Here is an 18,083-nt window from a genome sequence, read left to right on the forward strand (position 1 = left end):
GCTCACATGATGCAGGTTGATGTTTTGCTGTTAGAAAATCTGCCTTCCGAAAATGAAAAATCTCCTTCCTCACTTTGCTGTTCTTCTAGGACTCTTTTTGCCTTCTGACTTATTTGGCTTAGAAGGGCTTTAATACAGTTACCTGGAGACCATTTGCCTTCCTTTTCATCTTTAAGGGCATGCTGTCATTTAATGCTAGGTAAAGGTGAAGTGTTTTAACACAAAGCTGCTAACTGCAGAAGAACTTTGTGTTTTGGATAACAGCAGTGAAGAAAAAAAGAGACAAATGTTAAAGAGCTCGGAAACAGAGGCGGCCTTTTTGGATGCCAGATGCAGCCTGACAGGATAACACTCTATGAAGGACACTTATCTCAGTGTTGTACTCCCTTGGGGTTTTCTTTCAGACTTCCTCCACTAGGATTCCTGATTAGATAGGTATCTCCATCTATCAGGACCAGATGTTTCAGAACATGTCATATGGAACAATGTCATATTCTCTCACCCATCTAAACGTGATATTAGGGGAGAAAGGGAAGCTTCCAAGGGCTTAATATCCCTCTGACATCTGCAGCTACTTTCTCTGTGCAAGTTATAGGAGAAATATCCTTTTCATGAACTCCCACTTGTCTCCACCTTTTATTTCTTTTTTTAGCTGCCTACTCTTGGGAAGCAGTACCAAGACTCAGTAAGTTCTGCAGAAGAACAGGTTTTGCAGCAAAATACCCCACAGTGTGTGAGCTGTGCAAGAATCGGGATTCTGAAAACTGGCACTATTTTGCAGAAGGTAGAACGCTATAGTTCCACAGGGCGTGACAAACAACAGTCCTGTGCAGCAGCAGGCTGCAGTCTTCATATATAGAGGTATTTCTTTGCCCTGAAGTCTTCTTTGAGGCACTTGCACCTGCCTGGGTGTGCCTCTTACCACGCAGCACCTCCACCTTACCCAGAATCATCTTTAAAACATAAACTTGTAGCAGGGATTCTTACAGGGCACTTAAGAGGTAATAGGTGTCTCATCTTACCTGTGTAAAGAAGATGTAACTTTCTATTTGAAAAGTGGGCAGAAATGCAGTGTCCTGCATTTTTAGCTCTGTAAAAATAAACAGTGAGAGAGATGGAAGAGACTGCTGCTCAGTTTACACACTGAAAAGTTTTGTCATGTCTTATTTTTCTAATAAAACAGTTTACTCATCAAGAAGTAACTCACAAGTTTATTTCACAAGTTTGTTCAAACTATTTACATTGCAAGTATTCAAAAGATAGCCCTTTTAAATACACTAGCATCAAGAAGAATTACACACGAAACGCAGTTTTTTCATGCAGGTTAAAACTTTCCACGAATGAACAATGTTGCAATCCTCCTTTATAACAGAAGGGAATAGATCATAAGAATGCTAGTCCTAAACATTCCTCAATTTTAAGGTAAATATTCCACTAATCAGATTATTTTAAAATGAATATTCTCAAAAGCAAGCTATTGAAATCATCCATAATGAGCTTCTATGCATGCTTTGTTTTTATGGCTGAAGTTATCTCCAATGAGCACTACTGCAGGTCTACGTTTTAGGTACATGTAAAGCATGATGAAGATTCTGAAAAGATTTGTTTTTCATCCACTACCGAAGAAGCCGCTCAGCCTCCTTGGACTTGCTCTCTTTTGTTTTCCTCAGTAATGCCTGTTTAATAGCATTGATCTTCTCATCAAGTTCAGCCAATGAATAGTTCTGCTAAAAGAACAAAATAAGAACCACAATCACATTTTATAAATGCTACAGAAGTGGTCTAGCACTTGATACTCGAGGCCACTGGATAGTGCATTAAATGACAAATACTTTCACCTAACTATTTGAACGTAGTCTATAGCTATTTAAAAACTTAAAAGAAAAAGGCAAACTTGAAAGAAACCAACAAATCAGTCCAAATTTTGGATCAGTAACTGTGCTGTTTCCATTAGAAGTCTGTTTAACCTGTTCCTTAGAACAAAAAACATTAATTAGTGCTTTTGAACAGCCATTACATATTTGCAATTTAATTCTAATATAATACCGATTTGTATTTCTAATACTAACACAGTAGTAGTAACTATCATACTAGTACAGGTTTTTAGAGAACTTTGAATTTAATTTCTTTTCTTTCTCTTCCTCGCCCTGCTAGAAAGCTATCCAAAACTCTGCAGCTATTTCTGAGAAGTCGGGTATTTGCTTGGCAGAGCTTCTGATCACTTTTCCTGAGTTCAGGCTATTTTAAAGGTAAACAAAATTTAAGAGCACTTACGTGGGGAGGCTGGACCTTTCTCCTCTTGCCAGAACAGCTCTATAAAAAAAAGAGATAGCCAAAACACACTTAATGTTACTTTGTAATTCTGAAAACTACAGAGCCCATAAAACACATTGACAAAGATCTTAAAAGCACAGAAAGCATATCAGCTTCCATCTCATAGATAAAAATTTTCTTTAATTATGCTCTTTACTTTGAATCATGAGACATACTGGTAGAGAGAAGGTAGAAGCTGTTCAAGCTTGACACCCTGCAGCCAATATATTAAATAAAGTTAACTGAGGCTTCCTTGAGATGAAAAAAAAGATCAATACCCAGGTTTTCAAACTTTGTCACTATTTTTCCATTTATTTTTTTCCTGTAATATTAATACAAAGTTTTATTCAGAGAAAAAAAATGCAAATTACTGTATAACACTACAATTACTACTATCACATATTTCATGCAAATCAGCACACTGAAGAATATACCAAAGCACATTACAGGGAAATTTCAGCCCATTATATACTTTTAACTAGTAAATATTTTTAACTTTTAGTTTCCGACAACTTGAAAGAATAGTCTTACAAATAAAAAGACTTTAATCAACATCAACACAAACAAAAGTGAAACAAAAATGAAATTACTTCATTGCTTTTAAGTGCTGTCTCTTATCCCTTCAGACCAGCAGAAGAATATAAAAATTAAATGAGATCAATAGTAATAGGGATATGCTGACTAAGTGAGGAGAGAAAAAAAGAGCATGATAATCCACCAGAAATTTCCAAAGCAGGGCCTGACATAGAAATCACAAATATCCTTCACTTTAACCTCCTTCAGTGAATGAAGGATAAGGTTTGCTATTCAGAAAGAAGCTCAGTACACTGCACTTTTACTAGCTACAGGCACGTAGAGAGATACAACTCTGAGTTTTTATTGCTGGTTTTCCAGCAAAGTCAGAAATTATCTGTCTCATGGTTCCTAAAAGGTTTACTCACTCCTTTTCCTCTTGGAAGAGCCATTTCCTATGCCCACTCTTTAGACCAATCTGCCATAATCTTAATGAGATCATGTACAGAAAACTAAGGAATTTTAGTTGTCATTAATCATTTGTATCAAGATCACAATTTTTGTCAATTTTTGTCATCAAAAATGCTTTGAACTTTAAAGGAGTGGAGAGAAATACACCCTCTAATACACTTGTTTCTTAAAAACAATCAAGTTAGGTAGCTACAATTCTTTTCCTCAACAAACACTATTTTCTTTCGAATGAGAAAGTAGGTAAAATATGAATCCATTTAAAGGGTCTAGGTGAAACACAACAGTTAGAAAAGTTTGGCTTTTTTTTTTTTTATACCAACAGTATCAACCCTTTGATTCCTTAAGTTTTATTTGTGCATCAAATATCTACACAGAGAAGTATCAAATGCTAAATGAAACTGACAATTTCTTACCACAGATTGAAAATATTCAGGTGACAGACCTTCCAGCTCAAGGATTTTATCTTCAAGCTTCTTAATTCTCTGATAAATGTCTCTTGGTACAGGACCACCTAAGCATACCAGTACAAATGCAAAGAAATCAGGAAAAGCACTTGAGGAACTTCATTAATAGAGATTCGCAAGCCTTACAGGTGATTTTTTTTTTTTTTTTGAGTCTCACTTTCAACCTGTGGCTTCCACAAAATAAGCGGCTGTGAAAATAAAAAGGCAGAGTAATTAATATGATTCAGGGTAAAATCTGGCTGTTAAGCCAGGACAATCACTGAAGTCAATAGGCAATCTTGTGGCGGTGGTTCAAAAAAGTCTGACAAGGTTCCTGACCAACCAACAATCTCTCTCAGTACACTGGTACCACATGCCACCACTTCAAAATGAGCTGCAGCATCAGGGGAAGTAGAAGAGGCACCTAAGGGCACTGTATAAACTGAGATTGCTGTTTAGCCTACCTCGATTACCGGCTATTCCACATAAAATGATAGCCTGGTTGTGAACAGTAGCAACAACCAAGGCATTAGCAAATTTTACTTCTCTTGCCACCCCTTTCAATTTATGTCTAGGTATGTCAGATAAACTAGTCCTATGCCATAGACTATTGAAATACACGTTTTTTAAACCATTCATCTCTTCTATCTCTTTGTTTCTGACAGACAATTTTGTGGCTAGCTTCTCTCCTTCAGTTTTGTTCCCTTCTCATCAGCTACTAACTAAATCAGCTAACTTCCCTTTCCTAATACATGTGTCTTATTGTAAAGGGAAAAGAGCAGTAGTAGCACTAGGAAAAGCTGTTCGGAGTAACAGGTGTTGAGCTGAGATCTCTCTGTACTCAGAACCAAGGAGTGGGTAAGCAGGGGGCTGAGGCAGGTTACCTTCCCAAATGAATACTTACTGTGAAGCTGCTAGGAGAGGTAATAAATGATATTGAGACCTTCCCCAAGAGCACTGATTTAGGTAGGAGTCAATTCCTTGGCAAGTGCTCCACTGACTTGTTTTCCACAAAACTGAGACTGGCCAGAAGAAAGCAACTGTTCAAAGGAGCTAAGAGGCTGGGGCTATAGCATTTACTTTAATGACAGGGGTGGACTAAGCTCTGCACAGGGAAGTACTGAAAACAGATTCCTACCTCCTATGCAAGAGAAGCAAGTTTCTTATGTAAATGCTTCAGGAATTATCTACCTCTAGGAAAAAAAAGTTTCAAGTTGTCTTTTCAGTCCATCTTATCATCAAACTGTAGCACTTTTGGTGGCTCAACCCACTACTGAACATGGTCCACTGTTTTTACAATCACAGAACTCCCAGTATTTATATCTGTAATACAAATGCCGGTACAGTAACACCACAATTAAAAATGAGACAAACCTGTTTGTAACCGTAAGTGTGCCTCAATGTTTTGTAATCTTTCCTCGATGGCTTGGTTCCCACAGTCATGAATGGGTGCACTGGCTTTGTGATTGGGAGCATGAGCTCCTTCAGATCTAGTCTGCGGCCCATATGTATTTACTACCCTAGAAACTAGGTAAAGAGAAAACAAATTTATCATACATATGCTTGAAACATATTAAGACACATCTAATTAAAATGAATAAAAAGTGTTATTAAATGATATAGCTCAAAACTGGTAGTCACAACAATTTCACAATATCATCTCTGAAGGACATTTCCCTCACAGACATTAAAGTTCAACAAAAGTATTTCCTTAAAGTAATTTTACCAATAAGTAGACTAGGGCTTAACACCTGTATCAAAGGAAAAAACTGTCTTCATACATTCACACAAGATGGAAGTCTTGAGAATTTGTTGCTAGCTGCAGATAAACAGTAGGAAAAAAGTATCTGTGTCAGCAGTTGCATTTGTGAATGGCTCTGGATATGAAGAAGCAGCCAGGAAAAAAGTCTATCCTAACATTACAGAAAGCGTCATAAATAAAACCCATTAAAACTGGATATGAGGAGGTTCAAACAGAAAAAGCGCTATGCATCTTAGTAAAGAAATTCTCTCCAATTTTTGTTATTCAGGTAACTGGCTTTACTGAACCCTCAGATGCTTCTGGGTGCAGGATTTTCCCACCACCATGTATGTGCTCGTGAAAAGATTTTGGCCCCTTCTCTTTAAATAAGGATCACTTCTTGAGCCTTTTGTGATAGGACTAATGCAGACCTGAATTCTATGCTGTAAACTCCATACTGACAAACCTTCTTACTCAGAACTTGGTGAGGGCCACACACTACATTCTTGCTGCACAGTTTATGCTGGTTTCACTTCCAATTCCTTTCTAAGGGTTACTCAAGTGCCAATTCTGAACTGTTCAGGTTTCAGTTACTTGAAGAACAACCTCTATTTCTTGTAATACTCTACAATCTGAGATAAAAACTAGCATTTTTTTTTTTTTAAGAAACGAGTGAAAGGAGTTCTTAGTGAAAGGTGCTTAAACTCCCCCATCTCCCTCTTAGCTCACCAGACCCTTTACGTGTTGTATCTAGCATGAGGCTTCACAATGTTAATACTCTGAGTTTTCTTGAAGGATGGAATTCAAGTAGACAACAGAATATTATCACTCTCAAAATGGAAGAGGAGGTTACTTTTGTTTTGTCATTTTGTTTTTCCCTCAGAGTAACCTCTGTACAACTAAACAGCAGCAAACAGTCAAGCTGTTCCACTCAGACATAACTTTTGCTGGACAATCTTTTCTAGACTATTTATTTCCTTCCAAAAAGCTAATGCAGAGGAAAGCCTTCCCAACCTGTCATCTGCCTCTGCTTCCACTGTGTCCCTTCTAAATTATTTTTTAATTAAGTATAATTACACCAACCGAAAACATGATAATTTTAATTTCATTGCAACTCCTTAGCTAAATTCCTAGCCTCAACTTAGACACAAAGCTAAGAATTGTTCAGTTTCTCCATTTTATCTGCTCTGCTTTAGCTTTTCCATCTTTCCTTTCATCAGATGATGGGAACAAGGTAGCTTGTTTTGGTGCTTGGTGTTTACGCATCAGCTGAATGAAACATAATGGGGATGAAAAAACTTAAAGGAGTAAGGGAAGATTTTAGAAGTATTCTTGACAGTCAAAAGCATCTGTACATGTTTCCATTTTTTGAGCACTCAATAAGCCAAAAATGTATTAAAGCTCTTCCATCTGGACACTCTTAATAAAAATAGTTGCTTACCCTTTATATGGCTTTTAAATCCAGGATAAGGTGTGAAAATTGCATCTGTTCTGGCACAGCTATTTTCTAAACAAGTAATAACAAAAGAGAGTGAGGCCTTAAAAACTTCCAGGTTTTTAAGAAATCTAATTTAATTTTTTCATACAACAAGATTAAAAATAATTTATTCAGTTCCTATAACCATTTGTTCATTAAAAAAATAAAATTCCACACTCACATGGCTCTATTGGGTTTAACTGTACAAAACGTCTTCCAAATTGAAATTCATTTGGTTTTCACATTTAGCTGTGTTTTGCTAACCTATTTCTTTCTTCTTGTATGGAAGTGTTTTCCCTGCTTATCACTGTTTTTTCTGTTTCTATGTCCTTCCTTGAAACTACTTTCTTCCTACTTTTACACTGGTCTGGTTTGCTTATCAGCATTCTTTTTCCATCTTCCTGCATTTATTCCCGTGGTTTCCTGAATTTGTTCAGCTCTAAAATGTGGAAATAAGCTCCACGTTAGGTTATTCTAATATTTATATTTTAACTCCATTGTATACACATAAAGCTTTAGAAATATTTTATTATGCATGAACATAAGTCCTATCATTGTTTCTTCTGTATTTAGCTAACAGTTATAGAAGTATTATTTTACTATGTAGCATCTTCTGCTAACCTTTACATGTGATTTTCATTTCAACTAATATTCAAGGAGGTGAATTTTCCTCCTGTAAAGATTATGGAACAATAAGCTCTGATCTCCAAATGTATAAATAAAATCACAGAGACAAAGCACAGCCAAATATTATGAAAAAAAAAGTATGTCTCCTTGTTACTTGTTCTTTTATAAAGTATCTTCACTTTTAAGATACATTTGGTTATATAGACACTGACCATGCTAATCAGGACCAGCCTATCAGACAAATTTGAAACTGGCTCTGGATATAGTAAATTATGCTAGAAGAATCCATAAAGACACCAATAGAAAGAGTTAGGGTAAGCAGAAAGTGAGTTATTCTAACTAGTTAGTAAATGAACTTAACTAAAAATAAAAGTTTTTCTTAATATATGTGTTAACTAATATTAAGTTCAATTTTCACTACACAATTGACATTTCTGAATTGCAAATCTGTTGACTTTGAAAGCAACATATAGCTAAAACATGATGAAGAATAGCTACAAAGTTATCAGATTTAAGACCACAATTCTTAAAACGAACATAGTAATAGCTATAATACTTCTGTATGTAATCCACTAAACATTGTCACTCAGTGAATAATTTTGCCTATCTAATAATATCTGCAGTGCACATATATGTTAACTTGAAAACAGTTATGCTAAAAAAAAACTGCTTTAAATATAGTTCCTTTGAAAAAAAATCAAAACAAACAAACAAAACAAAAAAAAAACTCTTAAATTGCTATTAAGATAAAGTCTGGCTAGCCAGTTACCTTGATTACAATCAATAACATTGCAAAATTCCCTGACATTATTTTCATTGATCTCAGCTTGTTTCCTCTCGATGAAGGCTGATATCCGCCTGTCAATCTGCAGGTAATAAACATGATGGCATATATCTATTTCATTCTTTAAATTTAAAATCCAGAAAGATTTTTTTTTTTTAATTTAGTCAAATCACTTACTTCTGCTTTTCCAGCTTTTATCTGGACCACCTCTGGATCAAAATTAATATGAACATCCTTCAGCTCTCCCGCGTCATAGCCTGCATACTTCTCTTCAGTCTGAGGGTTACCGTCATAAATATCAAAATTTGTTTCGGAAGTCTGGCCTTCTGTTTTACCTGCAGGTTCAACATGGTCTGTATTTTCCTCTTTAATCAATGACTGGAGTTTTTCTAAAAGAGGCTGAATAAAAACCAGTACAAAAAAAGGTAAAAAGTATTATAATTTCTAAAATGGAACTAAAAAAAAAATACAGTGTCTGCTTCTGATACAGTAATAAAAACGTTATAGTTCCAAATACTCTGGCAAACGCCATGATTTCGTCCTGATCTGCGCCTTTCAAGGGTTTATATAGAAAAAAACCCCAAATTTCTAAGAAAATCTGTCTGCTGCTTGTCGTTAGTAGCTAAATCAAAGCTTCAGTCTTTGGCACCAATGCCACTTAATTAACATGTCATTCAAATGGCTCCTCAGAACAGTAAGGCTTAGTATTTTTCCTCTTTAACATGAAAGCCAGTGCTTTCACACTGTAAAGCCTTTACTTTATCACCACAGCACTACATTCCCCACTTGAAACTGCAGTTGCCCAAGTGAATGAGAAAACACAGACATGAAATATATAGGTGTTATCCTGAACACATGCTTCACTTGACACGGTTGATTATCTACTTAGGTCATGAAATTAAACAAGAGAATGCACTGACATTCGTAGCAGTAAAATAAATGATTATTCTACTGAAATAACTCTTACACAAGATTTGAAAATAAAACCTTAGTACACAGAATACCTCAAACTACCCATTTTTTTTCCTACCGATTTCATATAATCTGAATTTTACAGCTTACTTTTCCTTTAGAAATAAAAATTGTGTTGCATAAAAAAAATCTTGATCAGTCGGATTTCCTGAAATGGATTTAAATTCCTACAGAAATTGAAATTTTGTAAGAGCACTGTGATTTTTTTTTTTTTGCTTTTATCTTTTTTGTTTATCACACCAAAGATTTTTCTGTGTCTGGAAAACATAAAGGGTCTTTCTTATACCTGTAGACAAGCAAACACAGAAACTTCCTTCATTTCCCACTCTTTTAGTACTCACACACTTGAAACACTTCACTGAATAGCTGAAGTGACAAATGAGGTGTATTCAAATCCTCACCTTTAATAGATGAACTATCAAGGTCAAAATATCGTTCACCTACTAGCTGACAAACAGCTCACCCACCCTCTTCATACAACTAAATCACAGTTACTTTTGACAGGTTTAGAAAGTTTCAAACAGTTAAAAGAAGTGACAGTCACGGTGACTGGCTACTTGGCAAGATGAGACATTAATATCAAAGAAATTACTCTTAAGGGAAAAAAAAAAGACTACGCTGAAAATATATTTAATTGCAGTAAGACACTCCAGGATGTGTCATGCTGGGATAATGCCACTTCTTGAACCACTGAAAGCACTCCATGAGCCTCAAAACTCACCCAACGCATGGAATCATTATCATAGCATGACACACACCTGCCGTGTCTTATTGCTTAATTATAACCCACCATAGATGGAAATGTACCACATTTACAATGCAAGTCTAGAAATCAATGAGGCTGCATTTATTTAGCCTGCTCATCTGCAGTGACTATTCCCCGCTACTCTGAAAAATCCATAGGTTTGAGTAGCTATAAAGCACAGTAGACTCCCAAATGTATAACATATTTTTGCATCTTTCTTGTTGGACATAGAAACACAAAATCCTAACAACTGAAATTTTACACTCCAGAAAATTTAACTATATTCAGTTGTTGATCTCTTTAGTCAAGCTGAAGGTGTCCGATGAAATATTTACCTGCAAATTTAAAATATGCTGCTGAAGGGCACTAAAGAGCAGTACTGGCTGAAGTGCCGACGTGCTTTGAAGCTTGCTCCAATCGATTACAACTTTCACGATATCGTCGCCAAGGTTAAGCTTCAAAAGGGCAAAACAAACATCATCACAAGAACTATGCTGCATATTGTACTTAATACTGACACAAAAGTACTGACACTTTCACGGGACAACAAATATTCTCCATCTCATACAAACTGCATTTTTATCTGAGGCCATAAGAGAAGCTCTATGTTAATTATAATCCAAAGAGCTGCATTTTCCAACTAGGTTGGGGATTTGTAGAGTAAGTTCAGAAAGTGAAATATTTAACCTACCCAATCACACTTTTATTCTATTAAATTTAACCTATAGCTTTGTTCAATTCATGATCCAATTAGCTATTACACTAAAACATACTGTTCATGTTAAATAATTAAATCTAGTAGCAGATGAAAAACATGCACCCAATATAATGGTTCCCTGTAAATTTAAGTATTTTATTCTGACTTTAAAGGCTGTATGAACCTGTAGGACTAAGGACATGCCCAAATTCATGCATTTTCTATTTGCTGCTGAATCGAAGCAAGCATTATATTAAAAATAATCAGTATTAAAAAGTTCTAATGCAGGGAGGAAAGAAAAATCTAAAACTTGTCAAAATCTCCCGGTTAAGCGAACTCTGGACCACACAGTACCTTCTTTTTGACTGTCAAACCTGTTTTCAAGTCAAATGTTTTCTCTAAATATACACAATCAGATCAAAATAGCAATTTCCATATTATATTCCCTTAACAGAGGAATGGCAGTATGTAGCTCCTAAAACAATATGAAAGACATAGAGAATCTGAAGTTGTCTTTAAAGTAACTATACTTCCTCTATAACTGAAAAACAAACTTTCACTTTATAATACTAAACTGATTGTTATTAAACATTAATTGTCTATTTGCATTATCACATTCACTTTTACCATTTTTATTCCAGTAAACTCTTCTCCCAAGACAATGAAGTGAGGAGCACTTCCTTTTCCAAAGCCAGGTAGGTTGTTTTCAAACCAAACAACCTATAATTATTCCCCAAATCATAAATACAGATTAGATCCTTGTTTAAGTCAACTGGGCATTAACTCAGACACAGATTTCCAAAGTCAAGTGTATTCTTTACTTCTAAGATTCAATTCTTCCAGTTAAAAAAAAAAATCAGGCCTCAGATATGAGCAAAACTATCCATGTCAACTCTATACAATGCACTTTTAGCATATGATACAAGGGTAACATCTAATTGTACCAACTATTATACACAGGAACATAGAATACATATGCACTTGGTTTATGCAATCCACAGTACTTCCATTACACTGAAGGCAAAAACAATAAAACACCAATTTGTTCTACATTAGTTTTAAAATCTAGCATTATCATAACAATTTTGTGAACTATAAGCTTAAGCCTTCATTGTTTACTCAAAGAATAACCTCATTAAACCCACTTCAAGTTCCCAAATCCGTTGCAAAGAAACTGGGAGTTACTGATTCTTATAGACAGAAAAAAGTAGTGAAATAGTACACAAACGTGCATCAAAATGAATCAAAAATATTAGAAACTCACTATAAAACAACAATTAATTGAATCGATCTCTTTGTCTGTCTACATATATATTTCACATGGATTTCATGCAAGCTATTTTCCTGTTTAGCGCTTATTCTACATAGGATGCAGGAAAAGTAATGTCTAAAATACCTTACAAATCCAAAAACGTTAACAATTTAGTAAGAGTTAAGAGTTAAATCTTAAGATTTAAGATACCTATTCTGTGATTGCCTGTAGTGTATTATCTGAAGCAAGTATTTCTTCCCAAAGTTCCTAGAATAACACCCTCCTAAACTAAGATATAGTTAAAAATATGTAGATGCAAGTGATTTTCAATAGAACAAAACCGGAGTCCTAATACGATTCCTTAATAGTCCTCCATATTTCAGAAAGGAACAGCTAACAGGTGCCTTCATATTATATAGTATGGCTCCTATCAGGAGAGTTTGATGTAGAGAATCAGTTGAGTTTCTGGTTTAGAATAATTTTTAGATAAGTAATTAAAAAGGTTACCAAGTGATACTCTAAAATCACACACATCAGTTTTAAAAATACAAACAAACCTATCCTGCATCTGAACATGTTTCTAGCACAATAAATTTAGATTTCTCATTGTTTCATGTCCTTTTACCTAGAAAAACCATGACACACAGGTTCTGTGACTTGGTAACTTCAAAGTTTACGTAAATTTTCAGGCCAAAAGGCTATTTTGTAGCAATTTACATGAACATGAGCCATTCTAGCCCTTCGGAACTGCCTTAGACAGTAACTACGACCCAGAGGTTAAATGCCTTCCCACATTTAAGTCATATTAAAGAGTGGTAGTTCCCAGCTGTCCTTCCAGCATCTCTGCTGCAAGAGGCAACTCTAATAAACAAGCTCCTGTGCCAAAAATGTTCCTGTTTACAGTCCAACATATTAGCACAAATTCAATCTAAGCTAGTATGATGGTCCACAAACTGGATAGACATCTACTTGGCACATCTTCCCTTTACTCATCTCTGTAACAGAGAAATCTGGAGTCAGTAACTTCGATCAAATCCATACGATGGATATAACTAGAATGGGTTAATTTGGTAAAACACAAGTGAATCTATTAGAGCACCAGTACTCACAGACAGAGTGTAACTGGACAACTGCACAACTACTGTGATTGAGCAGTTAAAAGGGTTGCTGCTTCCACAGCTGAGCTGGAACAACTGAGTCCTTACTTGTCCGTTGTTGCAGGACACAATACAACAAGTTTAAACTGTTATGGAAGAAGCACACTCCAGTGCCAATGAAGGCAATTTTGCTCTCCACCATAACTATTGTAATTTACCTGGGCAGATGCAGGAATTCTAATCTGAATCTCGTAGTTGTCTGTCAACACCTAAAGACTGTTTTATCATGAAGTTTTCTACATTGATGCATGATGTAGCAGGTAGAACAGGTAAACCAAAGGGATAAGCTACTAAGGAACAGACAGGCACTAGAATGCTTAATGCTGGTTTAAAAACAGTTAATTGATGGGCACCACAGAAAGCATCTTTTCATTTACTCTTCCTCATGTTCTTCATAAAGAGAACTTGACCTTTCCGTCATGTTAGCATTATAGGAACAATAACATATAAGAACAACAGTAATCCATCAGGGTAAAATGATGGTTGCTAGTTCTTCAACAATTGAGATTTCAGACTCTTCGCTAAGAAGAATTACAAGATATTTCACTTTCAATATATGGGCAGTTTTCTTATCACAGCAGTTCTGTGCCTTTAATATTCACTTGTATATCACCGTCTAGCAGAGCATTCATGTTCAAAAGCCAGGCCAGCATTTATTGCTTTTACAGACAGGAAAATAGATCAGTCAGGACTGCAGTATTCAGGCTCTTGATTTTGGATGCCTTCTGTTTGACAGCTGAGACATTTTCTTACCCACTTTGAAGTGAAAAGTCAATATAGCATACACTTCTATTGGAAAAAGAAGCAAGATGCTCTAAAAAATAATTTCATATCCGCCAACAGTTATTACTAAACTACTTTTACATCTAATCAGACTACATACTTAGTATTTTTGTAAGCTTAAAAAAGTATTAAGTTATATTCTGTCCATACAGGTTTGAAAGCCCCAAACCTCTGAATTGTTGCCTAACTTTAGAAGCATGGGTGCATTCCTGCTACCCTGTCAGGACAGCATATATGCCTGCATATCAGAGAAGGTCTTAATCTGTAAACTGTTCAGGGAAATGATTAAGTTGTAAGCAAAGCCTCACTTAACAAGGGCCTCCTACCACTAATGTAGCATCCATTAAAAAACTGAGATTCATTACCACTCCCTAATGGATCTACCACCGTCACTGAAGCCCTCGCAAGAGTCTCCCCTGAACCACGGCAGGGCAAGGCCGCTTTAGGGTCCAGCCCACACTTGCAGAGGCACTTGCTTCATCAAGCCCCAGGCCATCTACTCTCATGCAACCTCCGGTGAGGAGTTTTTGGCAGCCTGTGACCCCCGAGCAGCAATTTGAAGGCCGAGTTCGCAGGCAGAAAGCGGCGTGTGGCAGGAGTAGCTCCCCTCCGGGTGCAGGAGCCCTGAAAGGCGATGCAGCGCCACGACACAGCGCGAGGGACACGCACCCAGCACCGCGCCGGGCCCGCGCCGCGCTCACCTGCGCCGCCAGCCCGGCCAGGGCGCGCAGGGCGCTGCTCGCCACCTCCGCGGCCGCCCCCTCCGCAGCTGCCGCCTCGGCGTCGCTCTCCGGGCCGCGGCCGCCATGCTGGGCCGCGCTGGGCGCCGCCACAACCGCCGCCGCCGCCATCTCCGCCGCTGCCGCCATGACACCCGGCCCGGCCGTCGCCTCGCGATGACGAAACCGCGCGTGGCCTGCCCGCCGGCCCCGCCCCCAAGCCTGACGGGCGGGCACGGCTGCCAATGGCGAGCGGCGCTGGGGGCGGGGAGGCGGAGCCCGGCCGGCCCGTCGCTCTAGCGGGGCGGGCGGGAGGAGGGCGCGAGGGTCCCGGCGAGGCGGAGCCCGCGCGCCGGGGGCTGGTGTTGGCCGTGGGGGCGTTCGCTGCGTGTAGCTCCGGGCTGGCCTTAGAGCTAAAGCCGCAGTTCCTTTGCATAAAAATACATAAGGATGTATTTTCTGCTCTGCTGTGAAGTGGGAGAGTGTTGACGTATGTACAAGTGGTAAAGCAGACTGATATTCTTGAATAAAAATGTCGGAATGCGGATTAGTTTATTTCAGTTATATTTGGGTATCCTAAAGGCATTCCTCTCGATATCCAGATTCAACATTAGTTTAGTGCAAATACTTCCCAGTAAGCCTATGTCTCTGTTCAGCAACCAATTTAAATACTTCAAAGGACCTGAATACAGAAAATCCTAGTCAGTTTCAGGTGAAAATTACTTCCAAAGATTTCAGCGCTAAAATTTTAGAGAAGTATTACATAGGCATTACAATCTCTTACTTAAAACAAGCTAGATTGCACTTTACTAGATTTGTATGATAAGAAACACTCTTTGGGTTTAGAAATGCATAATGCAAAATACTTCCCTGATTTCTGAAGCTCTGAAATGTGGAGTTAATTTCTATTTTAACTTATTTTCTCCAAAGATACTGTTGTTGACAAAAGACAACACATCTATAGACCATATACACACATATATAGACCATGGCTATGAACAGAAAAAAAAAAACCCAAAATACTATTTTGCAGTTGCATCCAACAATGTTGTTTCCAGTTTATAGTCAAGAATTAACTGCTTTAGCCTGCCCTGCCTGTGGCTTGTGCAATGCTATATCTGGACAGAACTGAAGCAATTTTACAGACTGTAGTCATTCTCACTTGATCCAAATCATGAGGCTTTCAAGATTAAAGGAAAATACAATCTCCCCCCACCAAATAAACATTAATTTGCCAGCCAGAACAGAATGTGAAGCACTGATATAATATCTTGATGTTTATTGTTGCTCCTCAGTGTTGAAGGAAGCATTTTGCTATACCTGAATTTCCAGTGACCTGTTAGTAGAGATCAAGGCCAGAAATCTGAAAAGAATTTTAATTTAAAGTGATAAATGTTGTTGTTGTTACATTCCATTTTTGGCAAATGCTACTTTTCCTAGAATCATGGAGCAGGTATACCTAATTTTGCAATTGCTAGAAGATAGCTGTATTAATTGCTTTCAAGCATGTTACTGTTTTCTTCAGCAAGACTGCTCGGATGCCAAAACAATTTTACATGTTGCTGAAAAATAAAGAGGTTAGTACTGGCAGGAAGATACTGGTTGTGACACTGGGTGTAAGAATGTGTAGGATATCAAGACGTGGTGGAGGCAATACACTATTACTTATTCAGTGATCATTGCAAAAAAAAAGCAGGTAAGAGATTATGAGATCTGCAGAACTCAGATCTGCAAATAATGTCAGAGTTGATGGCAAATGTCTCCTAGAGAAAAATTAATGATTCCTATTGATGGTGAAGGCACAGATTTTTATCATATTTTCGTTATATCAGAGGGTCTTGATCCATTTTGCACTTGCTAACTGAATACATTTACTATCATCTGAAATTTTAGAGATTATATTATGTAATGCACTATGCAGGCATGAGAACAGAGAAGATATTTAAGAAATTAGAAAGATGAGGATGTGTGGAGAAATGAAAACAAACTAGAGAAAACATATGCTAACACAGCTAATACAAACTCTGTTAAACATTCATACTCTTCATAGTCAATGGAAGAGAGACATAAAATAGAAGAGTACCAATATGCTCACAGTAAATCCAGGCCTCACATAAAGACAGAGGAGATTATGACATGCTCAGTAAAAACTGGCAAAACAATAAAATATTTGAATTTTTTATTGCTGTCAAGATGCTGACAATTTGGAGGGAATTTGTAGAAAAATGGCAAAAAGTGAATTGCCAGAGTGGTATACTAGTTTTGAAAGAAGAATCAGAAGATTTAAATATATGTAAGTAGGCAATAATGGCAGTTTTCACATTTTTAATGATGTGACTACCAAGAAAGGGAAGAATCTGGAATGTCTTTCAACAATTGGGAGTAGAACTAGCATGGTAGGATTATATCTTCTGCTCCTCAGATCCCTGAAACAGCTAAACACTTCAGTTCTTAAGTATTCAAATATACTTTTTTTGTTTTTGAAATTGTTGAATTGTTTTCTAAACTATTACTTCTTTCTATTTAATTTGTAATGTTGAAGTTATGCACCTTCTTCAAGTTCTTGGTGCTTTTAAGTACTTTTAAATCACAGTGAACTTTATTAAATTGACACAACTTGCATTTGCTGGTCTCTATTGCCATAATGACACTGTATCTTCTGCTGATTGTAATACTAACATAATTTCTGAATTTGCACTTTGTGCTGAGCTAGGGAGCCAGTAATGTGCAAGCCAATTTTTCTTCTGAATTAGAAAGATCACACTGTGTACTCTTGTTTATGCCCACTGTGGCAACATGGAAAGGCAAAAGAAACAACCTTCCAGTAAAACATTAACTGGAATAATTTGAAGTTTCAAAGATAAAATAATATCCTCAATTCCACTCAGAGCTCCAGGCAACTTGTGCCACTAAGCATTCTTTGCTGTAAAAGTGCTGCTTTCCTTAATATCCAGATCATCAGTATTCTGGGTTCAGCCTTTAAATTATCTGAAGATATAAATTCTTTCCAGAAAAGGTGAAAAAAAGGACAAGAAAAAAAAAAAAGACTGCTTTTATTTCTCCAAGAGGAACACTTGAGCACTTCAGGTCTGTTGGTACTCGACCAAAAGCATCACTCCAGCTGCCAGTGCTGAGAGTTGTGCTTAGCAAATTGCTTAAACTGATGCCTAATTTTAAGCACTAAACCGTCCAAAAAAACCCAACTTAATTCCCTAAAATGTAGCCATGGGCTTAATTACTTCATCCATTAAAGTCTGTAAATTGCAACCCTAAATCTCAAATGGGAGCTTCCTTGTTTCAGTGCAGAAACCTTTGCTGACCTTTTGCATGTTTCTGTCCCTCTGTCAAAATTAAAATGGCCCTGTTTAGACACAATTGCAGTTGGATTT

General features: G+C 37.1%; 1 protein-coding gene across 2 annotated transcripts; it reads right to left on the reverse strand.

The window, feature by feature from the left end:
- Positions 1 to 1,191: 1,191 nt before the first annotated feature.
- On the reverse strand, positions 1,192 to 14,829 carry MBIP (MAP3K12 binding inhibitory protein 1). Of its 2 annotated transcripts, none has more exons than XM_088529267.1 (9): positions 14,677 to 14,829; positions 10,422 to 10,541; positions 8,547 to 8,768; positions 8,355 to 8,451; positions 6,923 to 6,988; positions 5,115 to 5,267; positions 3,711 to 3,808; positions 2,275 to 2,313; positions 1,192 to 1,724 (listed from the first exon to the last, which is right to left on the reverse strand). In XM_088529267.1, exons 1-9 carry the CDS (start codon positions 14,824 to 14,826, stop codon positions 1,617 to 1,619), a joined length of 1,053 nt encoding a protein of 350 aa, XP_088385393.1. In that variant the 5' UTR covers positions 14,827 to 14,829; the 3' UTR covers positions 1,192 to 1,616. The 2 variants fall into 2 exon arrangements, with proteins under 2 accessions (XP_088385393.1, XP_088385392.1); XM_088529266.1 differs by having other exon boundaries at positions 1,192 to 1,727.
- Between the last annotated feature and the right edge of the window lie 3,254 nt (positions 14,830 to 18,083).

This window comes from Tinamus guttatus, unplaced genomic scaffold (genome assembly GCF_059628265.1).
Source record: "Tinamus guttatus ecotype Peru unplaced genomic scaffold, ASM5962826v1 Tinamus_guttatus_pri_ptg000327l, whole genome shotgun sequence".
NCBI classification, from domain to species: Eukaryota; Metazoa; Chordata; class Aves; order Tinamiformes; family Tinamidae; genus Tinamus; species Tinamus guttatus.

Excerpts from the sequence above, each read along its gene's own strand:
- MBIP (XM_088529266.1), bottom strand. The coding sequence starts at position 14,826 with ATGGCGGCGGCGGCGGTTGTGGCGGCGCCCAGCGCGGCCCAGCATGGC. Across the intron at positions 8,452-8,546 it reads TAAAAGCTGGAAAAGCAGAA|ATTGACAGGCGGATATCAGC; the intron begins GTAAGTGATTTG and ends TATTACCTGCAG. Across the intron at positions 5,268-6,922 it reads ATTTAAAAGCCATATAAAGG|TTTCTAGGGTAGTAAATACA; the intron begins GTAAGCAACTAT and ends CTCTTTACCTAG.